This window comes from Culicoides brevitarsis, chromosome 1 (genome assembly GCF_036172545.1).
Source record: "Culicoides brevitarsis isolate CSIRO-B50_1 chromosome 1, AGI_CSIRO_Cbre_v1, whole genome shotgun sequence".
In the NCBI taxonomy this organism is placed as follows: domain Eukaryota; kingdom Metazoa; phylum Arthropoda; class Insecta; order Diptera; family Ceratopogonidae; genus Culicoides; species Culicoides brevitarsis.
Genome location: NC_087085.1, coordinates 46,180,064 through 46,194,862, shown reverse-complemented (window position 1 = coordinate 46,194,862; position 14,799 = coordinate 46,180,064). Strand labels below are relative to the sequence as shown.

The following is a 14,799-nucleotide window of genomic DNA, read 5'->3' as shown; positions in this document are numbered from 1 at the left end:
AAAAAGATGTTTAAATGGTAAAATACTGTCCTTGTACTGTTGGTACAAATATTACTAACAGCATAATTTGCTACTTTAATCTCACTTTAATCTCCTTTCAAAACGTCTCAAGTAACGACGACAACAAACAAACCATCATTTGCCTCTTTAATTCGTGATATTTGCCTACAACTGATAATTTACGGCAATGCAGTAGGAGGCGTTCGCATCAAAATCAATTAAAACCATGTCGTCGTTGCAAGAGATGAAACCCAATCATTATCATTTTGGCACAGAAACACTTCTTGCGTTTTGTCGACATCATCGGGAAGTATTTCGAGTCACGTTGTCGATCTCACACGAGTTGCTTTGATCCGAATCTGAACTGTTTACGTTATATAATCGAGCGAAGTAGTGTCAATATCGATTTGACTCTCTTGGCAAATATTTAATCGTTGGTTCTAATGAAAGAAAATGGAAAACAATGGTGTCAATATTGACTCAAGGTTTGCGAGTAGGTCGATATATGGTGTATTGTTTGCAACTTGAGGCTTTGTTCAAAAGAGAAGAGTGATTGAAACAAATAATTGCTCGAGTGATTGTTAAAGGAAGAATCGGTAAGTGCTAATTAAACTACTCTTTAATTAAATCAATCAATTACGGTGAGAATAACGCTTCCTGTAACAGAATAATTATAAATATTGAAAGAAAAGCTCGTTTAATATTGGTAACATCTTCATTTATTTTATTTTTGCTTTTAATATTTTGTTTATTGTGTCATATTTTTCCAAAATTGCATAAGATTAAAACCTACTAACAACTGTTTTGTGTGTTTGTCAATATTTTACTATTTTTTGGTTTATTTAAATATATAGTTTTCTTTTCTTAAATATTTCATCTTCCCTTTCTATAAAAAACCTCTCCCAAAAAAATTCTTACGATGACCTTGACATTTGAATCAATAAGTTTGTCTCAAGTCACTCGTTGTAACAAGAATATTTTTTTCTCACAAAAATCAAGTTTTTTTTTGGACACAAGCCAACTTTTGACTAAAACTAGACTAAATAACTGCGAAGCACTTAAAAATTATTGTTGTAATTTATTGCACAAGTATAGCATTGAATTTGATTTAAAATATCTTAAAGTGTAAAATAGTTACTTTTTTGTCTTTCCAATAACACACGAAATTCGATAAAATTGGACTCCTTTTTGATATCTGATTCCCCTATTAAGGCAAATTTAGACCAAAATTAATAATACAAAATAGCTGCCTTTGTCTACACGATTAATAAATATATTTATACGTTTGTCGAATGTAACGTCAATATCAGTTTTAGACATCAATTATTTCGATTTAGATATGTCCAACATTTTGTGTTTCGAAGTCGATAGTTTAAAACCTTGTTCGAGTTCAGGATGCTCAGCATCAAGTTGTAAGTTTTCAACTTGCTCGTCAGTTAAAGCTTGTCTAAAAAGAAAAATTTTTGTGTATTATATTGAAATTTTAAAGAAATAAAAAAAATCTTACTTTCCAAAACTGAAGAAATCGTTATTAACTGTCATTTCGGATTCACTATTTCGTCGCTCCAATGTTTTTGTGATACCCGAAAATATTTCTTTTGTATTGTCGAGTAGCAAATCGAAGCTTTGACGTCTTCCTTCAGCTTTGAAACTTGATCTCGATAACCAAGATGACAATCCTTCTGCCTTTTTGGGTTCCTTGTCAACAAGATCCTCATCGTATCGTATCACTTTTGTAATAACTTTCCTTCGTGCGTTGTCAGAACGTTCGGAAGACGTTTCAGAGTAATTGCTCACGGGCGATTGAATATCCTCGACGGCGGAATGTTCAGTACTTGTATTGCTATTCGAATGCGATAAACGAATTTCGGTCCAATGCTCGATGTCAGAGAGATTTGTCATGTCTGTTTGGCTCGGCGAAAACATCTCTCCGTCACTATCATCTTGTCTAAATGTACGATCACAGCCATATTTGTTGGGAGAGCTCGTTGCTGAAGATACTGTTGCTGCAGTTGATGCTCTTCCAAAATCAAAGTCACGTAATAAATGGGGACATTCATGCTTATCCATAATTTGCTGCTTTATCGGGCTACTTTTCAAACTTAACTTTGGCGGGAATTCAAGGTACTCATCTGTGGAATTTATTTGACTAGATAATTCCTGTTTGTCATTGAGCGATGGCGCATTTTCTTTATTTTTTGCTATTAATGGCTTTTTACTCGAATCATACTCTTCTAACTTAGTTTTTGTCTCTTCACGCAAACGATGAATTTCTTCGGATATTTCTTCGAGGTTCTTTAAAGCTTCATTATATGTCATTTTGGCATTCAGAATTTTTGATTCCATTTCGAGTATTTTTGCTTTTTGTGCCTTCAACAATCCATTGCAATTAGCTCGAGTTTCGTAATACGGTCTAAAAAAATGAAAATTATCAAAAAAATCATTCTTAAAACAAAAAACTTTTTTGTGTTTCAAAAAATCATTAAAAAAAAAAATAAAACCAAAACTTACAAAAACAATAATTCGTGCTGATACGCAACAATGTTCATTAAAAGAAGGTAACGGCGCATTCGAAAACTAAAAAATAAAACTATTTATAACAAAAATCCATGCAAAATCAACTCAAATGGTGCTCAAAACTAAATTTTCCACAAATATTTTTACCTCGAAGCTCTTATTGCTCCTTTCAATTGCGTTTGTAACTTTGTGACTCTCGTATTTGCGACATCTTGCTTCAATTCACACATTTTCAGATTATTTCTTGCTTCTGTACATTCTGCTTGTGATTCGTTGACTCTCGATGCTATTCAAACAAAAAAAAAAATTAATTTATATTTTTTCAAAAATCAAATTTAATTTTTAATTCTTACTTGCATGACTGAGCATCTCCTGACAAGCAACATCAAGCGTATTTTTCTCTCCTAAACCCTGTTCCGCCAAATTGACCATTTCCTTTGCTGCTGCTAACGTAGATTTGCTCTTGTCATATGTCGCCTGCGCTTCAAGAACTTCCTTTCCAACCTGATTGCAGTAAAGACGAGCTTCATAATATGGTTTTGCAATTTCAATCGCATTTCCTATCTAAAAATATAAAAATTTATGTTAAGTAATATTAGCTCTTATATATTGTGTAACGCTATGATAATAACAAAATAATAATAAAATTGTTATCATCGTTCAATATGAAATGTATACAAACCTTCGTAGCTGATTGCTTTATCTTGTCAATGCTCTCCTTCAACAATGCATGGAATTCACGTCGAGCTTCCTGTGAAAACGGTTTCAAATTAAAAAAAAATTAATCCTTCGATGGTTCGTACGCTGAACTTACATCTACTTGTATCTCATATTGATTAATAGTCTCCGTTGCTGTGTTTAATCTTTCCAATTCAATCTGCAGAACGTTGTTTGCGTTTAATGGATGTGTGGGCGAACGATGAATCAACAAGAAAAGGACATTGTTGTCAACATTGGAGTTATTACATAAGGAAGCAGAACATGAAAAAAAAGAAGTAAGTATAAAAAATTAAAACTATTTTTCCTTATCTGTCGTATCTCGAAGACAATCAATCAAGCAATATCGATCCAGTCGATATCACATGAGCGAACACATAAAATATCTTCTCTATTTTTTTCACGATAAATATTTAGCAGAAGAGAGTCAACTGGTTTGTGTTGTGTGTAAAAGATGAAATCATTTTTAACACTTCATTACCTTAATTCGTGGATCAACTCCGCCAGTGCTATCAACAGACATCTTATTTTGTGTGTTTATTGTTGCTTTGTTTTTTTACTCGTAAATTGTAAATATTTAATAATAAATTTAGTGCCAACTTTCTTTTGTTTTGCTAATAATAATACTTTCTACAAATTATTGCTTCATTTCTGTTTTAATTTTAAATTATTATTGCACTTTTACATTTTGAGAACGGAACATAGAGAAACTTTGCTTTTATTTTTACATTTTTCTTGTTGCGTAAAGGAAATATTTACTTATTTTTCGCATTTTCTTGCAGTAAAGTTGTTACCAATGATGTTAATGCAAAGAAAATGAACAACTCACTGACGAATGTTTACACAGATGTCATGCTGACGAGGCGAGTGAAACATACGGAAAAACATATGTGATGATGTATGTTTCATTTTTCATGAACAAAATGGAAGATGAATTCACCTTTTATTGAGTGATGGAAAAACAAGTCGCCAATAGAAAAAATGCCGTTAACAGGTTTTTTTGCAAAAAATGTTTTAAACTTCGATCAAACAATGACAGATTAAAAAACAGATTTATCATTTTTAGATTTTTTTCAATCCCGTCTCGAAGGTGTGTTCTTTGTTATTTCTGCAAAATTTTACGTCGCATGACATCAACCTCGCTAAATTTGATAACCTTCATATAAATAAATCTGGTAATCTCTGTTTTCATTTCAGTTTACGAAGAATCTTGTTTAAAAATAGACGTCAAAGATGCTCAAAATTCTACATTTTTTAATTATCATCGCCCTTTTAAGAGCTTCTTATGGAAATCCCTTCAACATTCAAAACGATTTGGAATATGATTTCCATTTAACATATTTTGCGGGAAACAACGCGACCGGAATTTTATCAAAAAATCTGATTTTCGAGACAGATTTGCAAGTACAGAAAGAAGGCGAAAACGAGTTTCATTGTCAATTTAGCAATATTAACGTGCCTGAATCAGGAAATGATGAAATTTTAAAGCCATTTGCAATTGTTATGAACGAAACACGCATCGGAAGTCTTGTATATCCATCAACATGGGGCACGGAAGAGATTTTACACGTGCATGGAATGGTAAAAGGAGTATTGATAGACAGAAGTGATCTAACGAAATTTTTTGATGAGGAGAACTTCAAAACAAAACAAAATGTTACAATGCCATTAGGACAATGTATGGCTAATATAAGTACTTTTTCAACAATAAAACAAAACGAAAAATTATTTACGATTCAAGCCGTTAGTACGAAAGATAATTGCGAATTTACTGAGGAAGAACGACGCATTCTGAGACATTATATAGATATGGTTGAAGATTCAAGTAACGCCGAAGTAAAAATCTCTTATAACTCGGATATTCCCGTTGAACTTTATATTAAATTAGTGCTTCGATTACCCGAAGGCGATGATGGAGAAATGATCGACAATGTAGCAGAACTTACAGTCAAATTGGAGTATACAAAAGAAATTGAAACAAAAATTGAGGGAATGAAAACTTCGACAATTACTAAAGACGAAATTCTTGATTTACATAAAAATATGGAATAGATTATGTATTTGAACTGTTATCTACAAATTTAATTATAAAAAGTGACCTTGAAAAATAATAAGAAAACATTGACTTTTATGTTCAAAAATTGATAACGTTGAATTTGCTTATGTTGAATTTTAAATTTGTGTTGAAACAGTGAAAGTGAAAAGTTTAAAAATTTTAATAATTTAATATTTTCAAAAAATATTTTTATAAATTTTTGATGTATCAGTTCAGAATCTATAATTTCGAAAAGATTGGGTGAAATTTTTAATTTTGCATGATTTTTATAAAAACTATGATTGTTGACAAAAATAGTAGCGGAAAAAATGATATGTATAATTAAAAATATTATTGCAAAAAATCAAAAACCCAATTACGCGTAGAAAAAAATACAGTTGTTTAAATTGACGTCTTTACTTATTTTTCGTATTGCATTAAATATAAATTAGTCTCAAAACGATATTAGATACATTTTAGTTTCATTTTTCGTGAAGATCGTATCTGATAGTTTCAAAGAAATTAATTGGTAATTTTCAAAAATTTCCTTTAATTTAATTTTTTTTAATTTATTCCTTATTAGCAGTGATATATTTTAGAAGATGTTCAGAAATCTTCATTTTTTGTTAATCATATCCCTTTTTGGGGTTTCATATGGAAATGTATTCAACTTTCAAAACGATATGACATATGATCTCCATATAACGTATGAAGCTGGTTCTAACAACACAAAAACTGTTACTTTCGACGCTGACTTACGAGTACAAAAGGAAAGCGCAAATACGTTTCATTGCCAATTTTACAACATTATCGTACAAGAATCGAAAAATGATGAACTTAAAAAACCATTTTCAGTTGTTATGAATGAATCACGAATTAAAAGTCTTTCCTTTCCATCATCATGGGGCAAAGATGAAATTTTACACGCACATGCAATGATGAAAGCTGTATTAACAGACAGGAGTGATATCACAAAATTCGTTGCAAACAAAAAGAAGAATACAAAACAAAGCGTTTATATGTCATTAGGACAGTGTGAAGCCGAAATTACTAAAGACAAAAAATCCATTCAAGCATTCAGTACAAAAGATCGTTGCACTTACACTGATGACGAGCATCGTATATTGGGAGATGCTGAAATTGACGATTCAAGTTACAACAAAATAAAAATCTCATATAAGAAGAATAATCCCGTTCAAGTTGAAATTAATTTGGCGATTCGATTACCTCAAGATGACGAATTGATTGAAATGACGGGAGACGTTACTATTAAATTAGTAGATACGAAAAAAGTTTTGACGATGACCAACGAGGAGATTCTCGATTTACACAAAAGTACAGAATAAACGATTATCTTTTCGTAATTCAAAAGTTGACCTTCAAAATAAAAAATTGTTTTTGTTCTATTTTCTGAAATGTGATAAGAGAAGCTCATGCAAAATAATTTTATTCAGTTTTATTTCGTACTTCTTGCTATAAAGATGAAAATCTTTCAAACACTTTTATTTGTTGTTTTAATTCATAACATAACAGCATATTTCGAAAATGGCAAAAAATACGTGTTTCATGTTAAGGATCAACATTTTTCAGCTTTTAATTTTCGTGGAAAAGTAGTTCCTCCTGTTGACGTCGTTTTTGAAGGAGAATTGCATTTGTCTGTGGCAAATGATGTTTTTGTAGCTGAATTTGCGAGATCTTATCAATATGGAAATTTGAATAACAAAGGAAATCTTGAAGGATCATTTTTGGTTGAATTCGACAAGGAGAAACAACAAATTTTGAAGATATTTGTGCCTGATGGTTGGGAGAACAAAGGCGTGAGATACGTGTATGATCTCATGAAACACATATTGAGAGATTATAGTGCATTGACGAATTTGAACGAATCAGTAGAAAATTTTGAAACAAATCTTCCTTTGGGATTGTGTAATGCAACTGTAAGCATTGAGCAACAAAACGATGATGAAAAAACCATTGAAGTAAAAAGCAAAAAGAGTCAATGTCAGTTACATGCAGATTTGATGGAGATCGTTGGCGAAGACTCTCAACATTTGATCACGGACGAGACGTTTAACGAAGTTAAAATTTTTGTCAAGAAAAATAATTTTCCATATGAAAAACTTGAAGTCATGGTAAATTTAAGAGCTAACGATCCTCTAAAAGATTTCATGGTAGCGATGGTAACTCAAACAGAATTTAGTTTTCTGGATTCAGAAACATATATTGAAACTGATTTGGGAAGAGTTTTCGTGCAACATAGTAGAAGTGAAATTTTGGAATATTAAAAAAAAGAAAGTTTTCATAAAAAGGCACTTTATTTCACGAATATTTTCACATTTAGCTGCATTTACTTGTTAGTGACATCTAACACATAGTTTAGCCTTATACTTTTTACACTTACACATATAAATAAATTCAAATTAAAAAATTTCTCTAAAGTAACGTATCTTTCAGAATTACGTTTCATACAACTCTCTCGACGTGCTCGTGTATTCGTTCCTGACTTTGGTGTTGTTGCGACCTTTTTCGAATGCCTTTTCCATTTTGAATGTTTGTAAGGACATTCATAATTTTCTTTCCCGCTCCCGTGTACGCATCTTTCTTATATCGCCGCTTTTCTTCATCCAAAATGACGTGACTTAACAAATAATCTTCACGCTTGATTCTTTCTCGTATTCTTCTCGGGACATCAGGAATTAGAGTATCAACGAGCAATTGTACCAAACCGACGACATTTTGAAAGACAACAATAAAAGCTAATCTCGCAGCAAGCACATGCCAATAAACTTGATTTTTCTTATATTTGGGATCAACTTCTGGCGGATTTCTGAATTCCGTGTAATGACATATCGTGACATTTTCAAACGATGAATTCAAAGGAGCTGCTTTTTCTTCAAAGTCATTTACATCAAATCGAGCCAATGTAAAATTCAAGTAACTTGGTTCAATTAATTCTTTTTTGACGTAAATCGAGTATACCAATTCAGGTATGAAATTTGAGGAAAATGCAATAATGAAGGCATTTGACATTACTGAGAGACGACAAATCACTTGCATAATGCCATACCATGAACCAATATCTCGAACTCGTTTCGGAACAGCACGACGATAGTACAGAAGGAATTTCTTCGCATCCAATCGCATCTCAAAAACGTTATTCAGCAAAGCGAAAAATGGGGCAAGCGGAAAAGCAACAACGAATAACGTGATAAATCCATATTGAATTACCATCTCCAAGTATTCGCTGAACATTGACATAAACTGCCATGGCAAGAGTTTGTAGTCTTCAGTCCATTGGTTGTGAGTACGAATATTGACATCTGTGTCAGACCATGTGCGTCGAACTCCAATGTGATTCCAAATGTTCGTCAATGTTTTTGTCAATATGGGGAGTGTCATTTCCATCACGGAATTCATGATTTGCTTGCCAACCATTATAATTACAAGTTGGATACACAATTCAAACATGCAATTACCCGCATTGCATTCTTCTTGTCGCAATCCAAAGATGCGATTGTATTTCGCTGGATATCCGGGAAATTTACCTTTAATGAAGGCAATGTAGAAAATCGAACTGTAATAATTGATGAATTGGAAAAGATAAATTTTCAACGATAAACTCTCGTCAAATTCTGCTTGTGTTCTCTTCATTTCCATGTTTGTGAGAATAACCGCCAAATAATCGTAAACGTAATTCAAAACAGTAATGACGAACAAATTGATGCAAGCTGCAGTTACGGGTAACACTGTTATTTTATACGTCATTGAATCTTGATTGCCATAAATATTTTGAGCTGTATTCAGAGACATGCGGTAAAGAATAACACCAAATACAGCAGATACAGCGAGACAAATCTAAAAAAAATTTAAAAAAATTCTTAAAAATTATTTTTTTGCATTAATTTAAAAAAAACTTACAAATAAAAATATGATTGAATAACTGACTAGATAGCGTGGAAATTTGAATCTCCAAAAAGGAACAGCAGGTTCAAGCACAGCTCCTCCTTCGACATTTTGTTGTATACGATTTTTCATAAACTGATCTTTGAAGTTTTTTAAACGAGCTAAATATTGAGGTCGAGGAGGCTCCGTTTTCTTTGTATAATTTGTGAGTCCCCATGAATGAATCAAACTTGCTGAATATCGTTGCCATAATTCCAAATACAAAGTTGCTAAAAAATACATTTTATTAAAAAATTTCTTAATATTAAATTTAAAAAAATTACCCCAAATCGACATAAAAACTGCCCATACAAACGTCAGTTGATTATCAAAAAGGTTGCTCAATCTTGAATACACACAAGTTTCATTGAAATTCCAATAATCACATTTACGATCGCACTGCGGACACATAATTCTATTTTCTGAACAAATTTCCTTGCTAAAATTGTTGCTGAACATCGTTGATAAGCCAAATAATACGACAATGATGCCAAATATCGATGCAGGAATCAACATGTGAGTATAAAATCCTAACCAAGCAAAGTACAAAGCAATATGAGCTCCAAAGTATTCCTTAATTTCTGTTAATGGTTGATGTCGTATCCATTTACTAATTGAAGCCCATTCAGCAAGCAATAATCCACGTTTGCTTTTTACGTCGTTGGGATCTCCCTGAAAAAAAAATAATTTTTGATAATATTTTTTAAAATTTTGAAATTTTTAGTTAAAACATACATCATGCAATGGATAAGCTCCTTTGTAAATTTTATCATCTAAAAGTTTTTGTATTCCAACACAAGCATTTGACGATTCAGGCTCATCTGTAAATGCGCATCTTTCTAATATGAAACTAACAACTGCTATTCTAACATCTTGTGTAAAGAAATCTTTATCATCAATATCAAATCTATGAAAAAAGGTAAATATTTATATTTAAATGTCGTTAAATTTAAAAGTAAACTTACAAATAGTCCTTATCTCTTGAGAATTCGTGATACATTTCCTTCGGTCTGTGAGGAAATTTAACAGGATCTAATTTCACAAATCTAAAAGGTCTTCCAAAGAACGATTTCATGTTTGTCAGTAAGCGATATTCATTATAATCAACATCTTCCTTTTTCCATAGAGACCTTTTAATTGGCATTTCCCATTTGAGCAATTCGGCGTATTTGCACAAAACATGTTTCGGCGCGTGAATTTTCACAAAATGAATCGATTGTGTCTTCTCGTACTCAAGTTCGAGTCCTTCCTTTTCAAGGTTGGCACAAAACAATTGGCGTTTCTCGTCAGCTGCTTCATTTGCATTTTCTTTTCCGGGCGACAACGGAATTGCGGGATACGACAGAACAAAATCTACATTTCGCTCGCCATCGGTAAAGGTGCGCCAAACCTAAAGTAATAAAGAAAAAAAATGCATTATAGGAAAATTATCAACGGAGTAATTTGTGTGCAAATTAATTGAACATGTGAAGTGAGTAAAACTGTAAAATTGTATTGTGAATGTGTGTAAAACATGTGTTTCGCAGTTACTTCATAATATATTAAATATTTACATGTTGATTATCATTTCAATCATCCAACAGTTTAAGTTGGCATTTTGAAATGATGTTGTAAATAACTTATAATTAGAACTTGATAACTGCTGAATAGTGACAAAATCCCATTCTACGATGTGACGTGCAAAAAAATGTGAAATTGGATATTGTATAGGTAAAACCTTTCAAAACAAATAAAAATGATAAAGAAATAACAAAGTAAGAAATATAAAAAGTGCATTTAGGAATAAAAAAATAAAGAAACAAATACAGATAAAACAATGTAAACATCGTAAAACAGACGATCTTCATTAAAAAACAATTAAAGGACTGCAGTAAAAAATTCCTATTGGAATTTTCGTCGTCAGTAACGATCGAACATGGCAAATTTCTCATGATATTACGATATAAATAAATAAACAAACAATTTAAAATACCAGTTTTAAAGTTTTTTTACGAGACAAGGTCGTTATTTTACTATTCACGATCATTTATGACTCAATATTTATTTTTATTTTACTTTTAATAATAATCATCAATCTGTTGTAATACATAATTTGTTTGAATTTGACCCTTGTTTAATTTTTTTTTGTTTCCGCGAACTTTATTTTTTTTGTTGAATTTAAAGAAAACAAAATTTTTCTTCAGAAAGATATATTAACACGGATTAACAAAATTTTCATTGTAAGATTAACGATCATATTCTCCGTAAAAAAGTTTTTATATTTTAATTTATTACTGCAAAGAAAATAGTGACTCACAAAATTCTCCGATATTAAAAAAAAAACAAAATTTAATTATCATTTTCGTCAACACACATATTGACCTCTTGTTTTGTCATTTATTTTTAGAGAATTTCCCGAACATTAACCACAAAAATAATGATCTTTCTTAATATTTCGTGACAGCCAAGTTTTGCGTAGTTCTGAAAATTGAATGATTATTTGCACACGTTCTTTTTGAACTTTTTTTTTTTCTTAATAAAATTCAAGTCGAGGACCTTATGAGTATTCTTCGAATTTATGTCGTCGCGTGAAAAATAAAATTTTTGAATTTTTTTAATGACACTGATATTTTTTTTTTGTTTAAAAAATTTCTGTGGGTTATTTTTGGAAGACACTTTGTCTGTTCATGAATCTTTATGAACTTATAAAATTGACACGAAAAATGCAAAACATATAGTTTAATGAACTCTTTAACTAACTTTTTCCTTGCATCCTGGCACACGACACAAAAAGCAAATTCTTGTTGAATCCATAACTTTTCCATTGCCATTCATCGTTTTTACGGATAATTCGCGAGAGATTCGCTTTTCATTGAAATTTGTCTGCGATTTTTACTATTTTATTTTTATCCAGAGAATATTCGTCGCGTATCGTTTGGGAAAACTGTCTTTACACGTCAACCGCTCTTTTTAAACTAAACTGATATTCACACTGAGGCAGTGAAAAGTGTTTAAATAAATAAAATATTATACTCAGCAAAAAGACTGAGTGTGAGCGATAAAACGATGAGCATGTAGAGATATACAATTTTTATTACTCGTCTGAAGAGACATTTTCTACCGGTGTTTTATCAATAGTGCAAATATTTGCAAAAATAAAGTTTATTTGTTATTTATTCATTAGAAGACTTTTGTCTTTGTCATAGGAAGGATTCGTGCCATTTTTAACATCTAATAAAATATATGTTAATAAAATGACACCGCACCTCAAAAACATCCGTAAATCAAAGAAAATCATCTTGCGTCATCGCGTCAAAGCCTTTCTTGACGATAAATGTAAATAAATATCTTGTTTCGCATAAATATTGATTCTGAAACCGTTCAAGTGTCATTTTCGCGACACATAAAAAAAACGAAAAACATTTTTCGGCGCTCTTATCGTCTGTAATATTTTGCTTACAAGGCTATTTTGACAGAAAAACATAATAAAATAATTTTTTTTAGGAAAAAACATGAATTAAGCAATAAAAGCCAAAAAGCCCATTGGAAAGAGAAAAGCTGTGATATATGATAGAAAAACAAAAGAAGAAACAAAAATATTGTTAAAGGAAGAAAAATATCGTAAAATTAAACACATGATAAAGTAAAGCAGGTTTTACCCTAGATTTCCATTCATTATATGTTACGATTTGTTTCGTTTTTGTTTGTTTGTTTTTAGTCGTAGGTAATGAATGTATGCTGTTGGAACAATTATTACTATCAAGTAGTAAAGCAGAGACCTCTTCCTGTAAAATTTCGCTTCGGGGTCTCGTTCCTCGTAACGGCACATCTCCGCTATCCAATTCCTCGAAATCATTCAAACCAATGTCGCTGTGAAATTTTTGTGAGTCAAGAAAAAAGTCATTGTTGTATCCCTTGAGAGTTGCGGAGGCAGCAACAGTGCTCGGAAGGTCTTCAGTTGAATGATAAATCGTTTGTTGGGATAAAGCTATTGATTTTCGATTGTTGTAATTTGTACTTCCTGACTGCATACTCAATGTATCGAGGTAAATGCTATCTCTATCGGTGTCACTCGACATGATGATGGTAACTTGATGTTTACTTTGAAAATATATTAAGAGGGTTTCTGGAACAGTAAAAAAAGAATAAAATATCGTTAGACATCAGGTAATTTGAGTATGTACACGAGTCAATATATTATTTATGAGGTAGTTTAGTTACTGTCTGATGAGTATAATAATCGATTTTAAGTAATTTTCTTAAAACATTTTTTGTCTGATTATTTTATTGCTATTTTTTATGACAAAATTCTTGAGCAAATTCAAGATTATTTTTTATCAAGAAGAGAAAATTTTGTCTAGCCTGTTGTCATAAACACTGTTCAAACATCTTCCTGTTTATTTTCCGTTTTTACTTCACAATTTATGACATGCCACACACTCATAAAAAAAAACATCACGAAATGCACAGAAAGTAACTAAAACATTTTAATTTATTCAAATACATGTTCGCCCGCAAAGTTCACATAACAATATTGTATTTGATATTACCTCAATGCATGTGTGAGCTATTTTTCTATTGTATATAAGTGTATCGTTTGTTGTGATGATTAACGCCGGTTACTGTCTACAAAAACCGGCAATGCTAACAAACGAATGTCGGTCGTAGGCAAAAAGTTATAAAATTTATTCAAACTGGAGAGATTTTTTTTTCGTGTATTCCATTCAATTTCTGATACGACGACTGACATTCACGCGTAGAATAGTAGGTCTTTCGGTAAATATCATATACGTTGTTGAACTTTGTGTTTATTCATATTCTTGCCTTGTTTCGACTAAAATAAGCGTAAACAGTGAAGTCATCACTTTTTATGATCTTCTCGTTTCGCACACTGTATTTTTTTTTTGTATTTCACATGGAATTGTTCTAAAAATTTAACTTTTTTTTTTAATTTTTCAGAAATTATAGTTCATTGAACTGAAGTAGACACACTTTGATAATTAAGGTTTTGTCATGGATGGAAAAACTTATCACCCAATTCGAATAGCAACCTCATAAATTGTCGTACCTTCATTGAAGCATGTCAATTGTCTAGCTTAATCACTTTTTTGTTTGTGTGGTAAAAAATGTCAATACAGACGTATTTATTATCTCATCAATATTTATTTGTACAGAGATGAGGTTGATACAGATGCCCTGTTTCGTGTCAGATACAATATTCAGCGACAACCTACCTGTTAATTCAATAAAAAAATAATTCTGCAGTGATTTGTCTAAAGTACTTTTTAATCCTAAAATATTTTTCTACTTTTCACATCTGTTCATTAGATTACTTTTGCCATTTTAAATGTATTTTATCACAAATCATTCAATTCAATATTTCTTGTAACTCGTTTTTCTTCTATTTCAGAATCTTTTTCCGGTTTTATTTCAGTAAAAATTATGGGGTTGAACTAATCAATTGTTACTCGTAGAATTAACTTATTTCATATGACTATTACGCTGAAAAGTATGATGTAGACTGAATTGCCTTCTACACGAAAGCAAAAAAAAAAGATGAATGAGTAGCCTTCATACATTCCATTTTCAACATTTTCTGTTGATGGTTT

The 14,799-nt window shown here is 31.3% G+C and overlaps 2 protein-coding genes across 5 annotated transcripts; both read right to left on the bottom strand.

Moving 5' to 3' along the window:
- Positions 1-1,058: 1,058 nt before the first annotated feature.
- On the bottom strand, positions 1,059-3,845 carry LOC134838542 (SH3 domain-binding protein 5-like). Of its 2 annotated transcripts, XM_063854087.1 has the most exons (8): positions 3,716-3,845; positions 3,332-3,394; positions 3,200-3,268; positions 2,871-3,081; positions 2,665-2,803; positions 2,512-2,577; positions 1,508-2,413; positions 1,059-1,447 (listed from the first exon to the last, which is right to left on the bottom strand). In XM_063854087.1, the coding sequence occupies exons 1-8, from the start codon at positions 3,755-3,757 to the stop codon at positions 1,324-1,326; spliced, it is 1,620 nt and encodes a 539-aa protein (XP_063710157.1). In that variant the 5' UTR covers positions 3,758-3,845; the 3' UTR covers positions 1,059-1,323. The 2 variants fall into 2 exon arrangements, with proteins under 2 accessions (XP_063710157.1, XP_063710158.1); XM_063854088.1 differs by lacking the exon at positions 2,512-2,577.
- A 3,689-nt stretch (positions 3,846-7,534) lies between these two features.
- On the bottom strand, positions 7,535-14,679 carry LOC134837100 (anoctamin-1). 3 transcript variants are annotated; one of them, XM_063852417.1, is made up of 7 exons: positions 14,425-14,679; positions 12,850-13,316; positions 10,177-10,601; positions 9,947-10,118; positions 9,496-9,883; positions 9,188-9,441; positions 7,535-9,124 (listed from the first exon to the last, which is right to left on the bottom strand). In XM_063852417.1, the coding sequence occupies exons 2-7, from the start codon at positions 13,267-13,269 to the stop codon at positions 7,733-7,735; spliced, it is 3,051 nt and encodes a 1,016-aa protein (XP_063708487.1). In that variant the 5' UTR covers positions 13,270-13,316; positions 14,425-14,679; the 3' UTR covers positions 7,535-7,732. The 3 variants fall into 3 exon arrangements, with proteins under 3 accessions (XP_063708487.1, XP_063708488.1, XP_063708489.1); XM_063852418.1 differs by having other exon boundaries at positions 12,970-13,316; XM_063852419.1 differs by lacking the exons at positions 12,850-13,316; positions 14,425-14,679 and adding an exon at positions 11,951-12,322.
- Between the last annotated feature and the right edge of the window lie 120 nt (positions 14,680-14,799).